The sequence below is a fragment of the Mobula hypostoma genome, chromosome 8 (assembly GCF_963921235.1).
Source record: "Mobula hypostoma chromosome 8, sMobHyp1.1, whole genome shotgun sequence".
In the NCBI taxonomy this organism is placed as follows: domain Eukaryota; kingdom Metazoa; phylum Chordata; class Chondrichthyes; order Myliobatiformes; family Myliobatidae; genus Mobula; species Mobula hypostoma.
Genome location: NC_086104.1, coordinates 101,223,590 through 101,232,134, shown reverse-complemented (window position 1 = coordinate 101,232,134; position 8,545 = coordinate 101,223,590). Strand labels below are relative to the sequence as shown.

The 8,545-nt window shown below is 42.7% G+C and overlaps 1 protein-coding gene across 1 annotated transcript; it reads left to right on the top strand.

Annotated features, from left to right (window-relative positions):
• Positions 1 to 2,551: 2,551 nt before the first annotated feature.
• LOC134350188 (microtubule-associated proteins 1A/1B light chain 3C-like) lies at positions 2,552 to 8,545 on the top strand. Its single transcript, XM_063055166.1, has 4 exons — positions 2,552 to 2,886; positions 2,981 to 3,036; positions 3,144 to 3,250; positions 7,811 to 8,545. Exons 1-4 carry the CDS (start codon positions 2,835 to 2,837, stop codon positions 7,974 to 7,976), a joined length of 381 nt encoding a protein of 126 aa, XP_062911236.1. The 5' UTR covers positions 2,552 to 2,834; the 3' UTR covers positions 7,977 to 8,545.

Here is an 8,545-nt window from a genome sequence, read left to right as displayed (position 1 = left end):
GTCCCTTAACATGGTTTCTAAGGAGCTGCAGCACAGAGCACTTTATGAACATCTAGTTATCAGGGAAACTGTAGGTCTCCTGGAGTTCACATATCTCACACAAGGAACACACCACAACCTCTGGATTAATTCATAGTGTACCAGTGTTTACTGATATAGAGAGAAAAAAACTTACTTGGAACCTCTGCCTGTGCTTGTCCAAGCCTATTGAGCCAAAACTGAACCACTCTAACACTGCCCCTCTCCAACAATGACTGCTTCATTTATACCTCCTTACTTTTTATTCGCTCTGTGTTCATTGCAGCCTGCTAAAAAGGGCTAGGTAGTACCAGCGATCTTTTCAAATCTCTTGCTGCATCACCAAAGAACAACCTCTCATGCTGATTGTTGCCTGCCAATAAACTACTTATTGTTGCTAGTAAATATCATTGCTACCAGTAGGGAAGAGGTACTGGTGCCTAGACACACATACTCGAACAACTTCATCCCCTCTGCAAAACAGATTTCTAAATGTTTCATGAACACTGCTTTGCTATTTGTGTGTGTGTAATATGGGGAGGGGGGGAGAGCGAGGAGGGTGGAGAGAATGGGGGAGAGATGGAGAGAGAGAGTGGTGAGGGAGGAAAGAGTTGGTGTGGGGAGAACCGGTATGACTTCCACGATCCAGTCCTTGATCTTGCAGAGGTTGACTGCCAAGTTTTGATTGGAGGCAACACTCAGCCAGTCCACAAAATGCTGGAGGAACTCAGCAGGCCAGGCAGCATCTAGGAAAAGAGTACAGTCAACATTTTGGGGCGATGCTGCCTGGCCTTCTGAGTTCCTCCAGTATTTTGTGAGTGTTGCTCAGATTTCCAGCATCTGCAGATTTTCTCTTGTTTGTGATTGGATTCAGCCAGTCCATTTTCTCACTCAGGGCATCATTCAATAATGGTTTACCCTGCAGCAAAACAAATGCATCGCAGGTGCTGCCATTAGATTTTGGAAATCTTTTACCTCAATTTGCATTCTTCTTCTTCTTGTGTTGTTTTATGGTGGTTGGCAAACCAGCTTCAAGGTGCATTACTGCCACCTGCTAGACTGGAGTGTGGATCATTTGATAAACAGGAGGAGGGAAAAGAATTGCATTCCCTAAATTCAAGTAATAAACCAGAGTCTTTCAGATACTTCATGATATAGGTCTCTATTACTCTTGAAATCCCTCTTAAAATGTTTTCTATACCCACAGCAGTTTTTTTTATATATTAAGTGCTCCTAATATCTTCATTCTTTCTCTTTGGTACTTCTTACACTTAATCAATACATGTTCAACTGCTTCTGGTTGATTACAGTATTCACACAACCCAGTTGGATGTTTCCCTATTTTACGTAATGTGTAATTAAGACTTGTGTGTCCAATTCTTAAATGACTGATGATCACTTCTATCTTTCTATGTCCACTTGATAGTCTTTTGTATCTGGCTTGCCTCTGTATTTTGTACAGTTGTATCCCTGTTTCACTTTCATCGCAATGCTTCTACCATGTCTCCTCAATACGTGTTTTTATAATGCTTTTGACTTCTGCTTTGCTTAGAGGGATCTGCACCTCTATTATAGATGATTTGAGTGATTGTTTAGCTGTACTGTCCACTTTTTCATTACCCTCCACACCACAATGAGCAGGAACCCAAAGAAAGCTTATTTCTACCCCATTTTTGGTCAATGTATATAACTTGCATAGAATCTCCAATCAAGTATCCTGTCTACTTTCTGATTTTCTTGATTTGATCAAGGTTAATGCAGACAAACTGTCTGAACAGGGTAGAGCCTTTTTGACATCATTTTCTTCTATCCAAGATAATGCACTCAATATTGCCATTAATTCTTTCATATACACTGATAAATGGTTTGATATTCTTTTCCTGATTCTAGTTTTGCAATGAGGAACGTAGACTGCAATACCTGTGTGGCCAGAGCTAGGGTCTTTTGATCCATCCGTAAATATTACAAGTTCGTTTCTAAAATGCAAGTTTATATATTCTTGTACTATCTGTTTGATTCCATAGTTAGACTTCTTTTTTAAAAGTTGTTGTAGGTTTATATCTACTGTACATATTGTAAAGAGCCATGGAGGAATATCAGATAATGCAACTGTGGGGCTATATTCCATTTCGTGTAGACCATATTTTTGTGCTACTGCATCCCAGATCCATCCAAAGCTATTATAATTTGAATTATTATGTTCCCAGCGGTCTTTTAATATAGCTTTAGCTGGATGTCAGTAGTTATGTCCCATGATGTTAAGCCAGTAATGTAACATTAGCTTTATTCTTCTAAGTCTTAATGGCATTTCCTCCATTTCGACCTGAAGAGTTGATATAGGTGATTTCAGGTGACTGCACCACTACATATCCTGAGGGCCTGAGCTGGCTCAACTTCCAGCATATCTCAACTTGTATTGTTTTTAAATGGGAGTCTTAAAGGTATTTTGCAGTCATTTGCAATTACTCTGTAGCGCAACCAATGAAATTCTCGGATCAGCTGAATCACCGGTCGTACTCACATCAGAGTGGAATTTTTTGATCGACAATCTAAATGGCAATTTGCAACTATCAGCGGACAAATATGTTCTGCTAATTGCAAATTATGAACGGATCGTAAGCGATTAGGCACATGTTTATCAGAGAAAAATCGTTCGCAAACATTGCTAAGAATCCGTATAGCGGCTCTTTCCACCCCCCATTCCAAGAATACTATGAAATCCAGTCCGGGTTTATCTGCATGCCCACAACGCTATTTAAAAAGGACACGGCGACTGGTTCACTGGAGAGTAGGTTAGAAAAGTCGGAGTTTTGACAATGGCATACCGGGTTCACGGAAATCAGCGGTTCAAGCACCAGAAAAGTTTTGGTGAGTTTATCCTGAGCTGACGACCCTCGACTACGTCTGCGTGTAGTTGAAATATGATTTTTGAGCTGTTTTGTGTCTTTCCCCCTTCTTACAGCTGCGAGAAAAGAAGAATCGGCACTTATGCGCTCCAAATACCCTCAGAGGATTCCGGTAAGGTAGTTGCTGCACCGATAAGCCCAGCATCTGCACGCTGTACCAACTTCCACACTTCAGTTTGGCTCAAGGTTGACGGCGATCTCTTATCTTTTCCTCCGCAGGTTATTGTAGAGCGCTATCCCGGCGAGAAGTACTTGAGTAATTTGGATAGGAATAAATATTTGGTTCCCCACGATGAACTAATGGGCTATTTCGTTTCTGTCATCAGGTACGAAGCTTGTCTCTGCGTTCTGCTTCAAACAATCCGGCTTTCCCTCCCTCAGATAAAGGGGAAGGGTCTTTCCGGCGGGGAATTTGTTTTTGATGTCCTTATCATGGCCGTTCACCACAGACACAACAGACTGCAGGTGTTGGAGTCTAGAACTAGACAAACACGACTTTATTCCTCTCCATAGATGCTGCCTGGCCTGCCGAGCTCCTCCAGGTAGACATATACCTCCTGAATGTGCAACGACGGTCAGGTAGGTCAGCATCTGCGGAGAGGAATTAGACAGAAAACATTTCTCTCCGTAGACGTTGTCTGAGGAGCTGGGTTATTCCAGGGCCTTGTGTGTTGCTAAGGTGACATTCAGCCTGGCTGGGGGTGATTTTAGGCTCATTGGACATAGGTGGGATGGATTCTTCCAAATGACATCTTGTTAGAGAAATTCTCTCTTCAATGCAGTAAGCTTCTGTTTATTTTCACCTTTGGCAGACTGGTATGCTGTGTGTGTGGGGGGGGGGGGTACAGGGAATGCCTACACAGTCTGAAGAGGGTCTGGAGGAGATTCACAAGAATGATCCTAGGAATGAAAGTGTTGATGTATGAGGCCTGTACTTGCTGGAGTTTAGAAGAATGGGGGGGGGGGTGGAGGAGGAAATCTCTTTGAAATGCATCAGATATTGAAAGGCTTGAAGTGGATGTGGAGAGGATGCTTACAATAGTGTAAGAGTCTAGGACCAGGGGCACGTTCTCAGAATAGAAGGATGTCCCTGTAAAACGGGAGGAGTAATTTCTTTAACCAGAGGATGGTGAATCTAAAGAATTCATTGCCACAGGTGGCTATGGAGGCCAAGTCATTGGTTACTGTATATTTAAAACAGGTGGACTGTCACAAGCCAGGCTGTGAAAGCAGGGTTGGGCCTGTGGCTAGCAAACCCCATCACATTAAAACCCAATGCTACAGAATTGGCAAAGGCCTCATCCTGGGGAAAGGAATGATGAACCAAGATGATAGGCTACCCCTGGAGATGATGTGAAAGACTGGCTCAGGTCAAAGGACTGAGTTACCATTGGGGGTTTATGCCCCAGTAGGGGTAATGGGTGTTAGTGACAGGTTCTTGATTACTAGGGGTTCTGGGGAAAATGGGGTTGAAGGAAAATAATCCACCACAATCAAATGGTGGAGCAGCCTTAACGGGCAGAATGGCCTAATTCTGCTCTTGTGGCAATCACCTGATGTGTTGATGTTCCTCCAGCGTGTGGTGTTGGTAGGGTGACAGTCCTCCTGGCTGTGGGTGCTTTAGACTCATTGAAAATGGCTGCGATGGATTCTTCTAATTGGCATTTTGTTATGGAAACGAAGAGAAACCTGCTGTTGAAGCTTTCTTTGCACGACCTTCGACTCTTGTTCAGGTTTAGCAGAGCAGTAATGCTGGGAGAGTGTTTGTATAATCTGAGACAACATTTATTTCCCCTGGTGTGTTAACTACTCGGACTGCAGCAGTGATTCTGGTGAATGTTATCCCCTGGTTCTGGGAGGTCCTCTTGACTGGACTGGTTGTCTGTTGCCTTTGGGTTTGTTCCCATCTATAATGGGCTAGGTGTGGCTGTTTACATTCTGCAAGTGTTGGAAGCTGGAGTTGAAACACTGATAATCTCCCAATGCTCCCATTTAATTAAATACAGGAAAGCTATTTAAAGGCAAAGAGCTTAAGGTGAGATACACCCAATTAATCCAATTTTTTCAACTCTACAAGCTTGAGTTGCCGATGAAGGTTTAGGGATTAGTTTTATCACAAGCAAGAGAAAATCTGCAGATGCTGGATGTTTTGAGTCTAAATCTAGGCCTTTATGATTACTACAGTTCACAGGGTGTGATCATTTGTGAAGCCATAGTTGCACTTCAGAATAGGGTTTTGTATCACTGACATGTTGTAGCAGTATAGTGCAATATGTAAAATGTAAGTTACAATGAGGAATAATTAGTGTAAAATGAACTAGGACTCGTGGACCTTTCAGAAATGTGGTGGAGGAGGGGAAGGAACTGTTCCTAACATGTTGTGTGGGTCTTCAGGCTCCTGTACTGCCCTGATGGTAGTAATGAGAAGGGGACATGTCCTGGATGGTGAGGTTATTGATCACTAAAGATCAGCTTTATCCTCTATGTGCATTTGCATGCATTGGGAATCTGCTGTGGTGTTGGTCAGGGTAGAACAAAGCAAAGCAGCAACAATTATAACAATAAAATTATCCATCCTTGGTGATGGATGCCACCTTTCTGAGGCTTTGCCTCTTGAAGATCAGCTCTGTGGTGAGGAGGCCAGTGATGGAGCTGGCTGAGTTTACAACCCCTGGACATTGGCACTTTGCCATGACTGTTGACCACCTTGGGAGATCAGGATAAGGTGACGGCCTTCCTTCTCAAAATTTCCTGACTGTGATGTGATGAAGGGGAGGTGGAGTAGATATTGGATCTCCAAGAGCTTCATGGTCATAACCTGATTCTTATTCACCATGGTGTGTGTTGAATTAGACTCTTGATCAGTAGACCAGATGCTGGAGGGAATTTGGTGGCCAAGCAGCATTTGGAGTGGGTAAGGTAAAAGGAAATGGTAACATATTGGGTTGAAATGCTGTGAAATGTCACCAGTGATGCACAATACTGGAGGAACTCAGCAAGTCAGGCTGCTTCTATGGAGAAGAATAGTTGGTTCTTCATGGTCTGGCTCAAAAGTCAACTTTATTCCTCTCCATAGATGCTGCCTGACCTGCCAAGTTCCTCCAGCATTCTGTGTATTGTCTGGTTTTGCAGTGTCTGTTGAAGCCCTTGTTACTGAAATGTTAACAGTACTGTACCTTGCCACTCCACATCCCTCTGAGTCCCTCCAACAGATTACTCCAAATTCCTGCATCTGCAATCCCTTGTGCTTCCCAGATAAATGGTCCTGTACTCATCATCTCCCCCACCCCCCACCCCCAAAATGCAAATATCCAGCTTTTGCCAGAATGGTTTCCACTGAGGCTGAGTGAGATGTAGTTTTCATCCCCATAGAGATGAGACTTGCAGAGATGCAGAAACGGAAATTAAGGAAGATGAAGACCTGAGTTGTAGTAAAAAGATGAATTGGTTAGGACTTATTCCCTGGAGTGCAGGAGAATGAGAGGAGATCTTGTAGAGGCATACAATATTGAGGGGTATAGATAGGTTAAATGCAAGCAGGCTTTTCCGCTGGAGTTGGATGAAACGAGCACTAGAGGTCATGTGAAAGGGGGGAGAAACCTGGGGGAGCTTCGGTCAGAGGTGCCAGTGGAGCGGTAGATGCAGATTTGGTGGGAAGTTTGGGTAAGTACAGGGTTGGGAGGGGTATGGAGGGCTGTGGTCTGGGTGCAGGTCAATGGGACTAGGCAGAATAGCAGTTTAGCACAGATTAGATGGGCCAAAGGGCCTGCTTCTGTGCTGTTGTGCTCCACAACTCTATGGTGAAAGTATAAAAACTTTTCTACTGAATTGAACTGGAGCAGAAAGCTGAATTGGTGGAAGAAAAGGGGAGAGAAATTGAATGATGTGGTGAGGCAGGGGTGAGAAGTGAATTGAATTGTGTTTTATGAAGTGTACTTTCACTGAATAGAATGCTAGCTAATGGCTCAGTATTGGTGCAAGTCCTCTGATTTCTGCCTGGTCCATGAACACTACCTTATCATTGCATTATTTTTGTAAATTGTGATCATTTTGCCTTTGCACTGTACAGCTGCCACAAAACCAAAAATCAACTTTATTTGCCAAATACACTTGCACATCCAGTATTAGGAATTTGATTAGGGAAATGACATGTAACAGAAAAGCAACATTCAACAAATATAATTGAATAAGTTAATGTGGATATGGAATAAAATGTGCATTAATATATTTGCAAAGTATTTGTAAACAAAACCACTTTTCTGTGTGCTAAGTATTTATTGTGCTGTCATTTGCGGTGGGGGGGTAACTAGAATGATTGATCAGATTAACTGCCTGGCAGAAGGAACTTTTTAAGATGTGAAGTTTAAGTGCTTTCCAGAATTGAGTTTTTTGAAACGGTGATTTGCAGGATTGGTAGTTCCACAATTATTTTTTTTTTTGCAACATACATCAAAGTTGCTGGTGAACGCAGCAGGCCAAGCAGCATCTATAGGAAGAGGCGCAGTCGATGTTTCAGGCCGAGACCCTTCGTCAGGACTAACCTGTTAGTCCTGACGAAGGGTCTCGGCCTGAAACGTCGACTGCGCCTCTTCCTATAGATGCTGCTTGGCCTGCTGCGTTCACCAGCAACTTTGATGTATGTTGCTTGAATTTCCAGCATCTGCAGAATTCCTGTTTGCGTTTAAATTATTTTTTTGTCCCCTGCCTGCTGCTTTGTCATGAACACAAGTCCTGCCCTTATGGTAGACTGCAGCCGGTGATCTTTTTAACTGAGTCAAGTAGCATTTGAGTCTGTGTCAGTAATGAGTCCTGGTCTGAGTTCTTAAACAGTGGCCCACTGGTTTGCTTGTGCTTTTCTTAACGGCTGGGTTTTGTCCTCTCCACAGGAACCGGTTAGCTCTGAAACCCAGTCAAACTTTCTACCTCGTGGTGAAGAAGAGAACCCTCACCAATATGTCTGCCACCATTGGAGAACTGGACCAGGAATTCAGGGATTCTGATGGCTTCCTCTACTTTTACTATGCGTCTCAGGAGATGTTTGGTACAAGCTAGTGAGGATTGGATATTATTTGGTGTAACATCTGGAACAAAAAACTTCTAATTTGCTACTGTATTGCCTCAACACTGTAGAATTAAGATTAGCAGGTGAAAGTTTAACTAGTGGGAATGGTTATGGTGGACACTGGTTTTTATTAAGCTAATTTTGTTTTAATGAATCACTAAAATTGCCCTGTAAAAGTGGTGTACTGATCCAGGGAAAAGGAGATTTTGGCATAAGTAAATAAAACATGGCGCAGTTTGGCATCACTGCAAACCTAATGTCCCCATTTACTAACTTGAATGTTCTACCCACGTGACTTGAGTTCCAGAGAAACAGCAAGTGAACTGGTGCACTGCAGGACCTGAATTGTCCTTGTTGGTAATAACTAATTCTAATTTAAAGTTGTTTGCACATGAGTACATTCATTGCTTTTGCCTGATTGTATAAACTGTTCTTGATCCTGCCACCAATATTTTGGTATTTATTGGCGTTCCTTCTGATGTTGTTTGTAAGAACAATCAAATGTGAATTCCAATTTTTAACAATTGACAAATTTCATTAAAGCTCTTGTTTATGGATA

What these genes read in the sequence shown, in the direction of transcription:
- LOC134350188 (XM_063055166.1), top strand. Translation starts at nt 2,835, where the DNA reads ATGGCATACCGGGTTCACGGAAATCAGCGGTTCAAGCACCAGAAAAGT. An exon ending in AATACCCTCAGAGGATTCCG is followed by an intron (nt 3,037 to 3,143) that starts GTAAGGTAGTTG and finishes TTTCCTCCGCAG; the next exon opens with GTTATTGTAGAGCGCTATCC. An exon ending in TATTTCGTTTCTGTCATCAG is followed by an intron (nt 3,251 to 7,810) that starts GTACGAAGCTTG and finishes TCCTCTCCACAG; the next exon opens with GAACCGGTTAGCTCTGAAAC.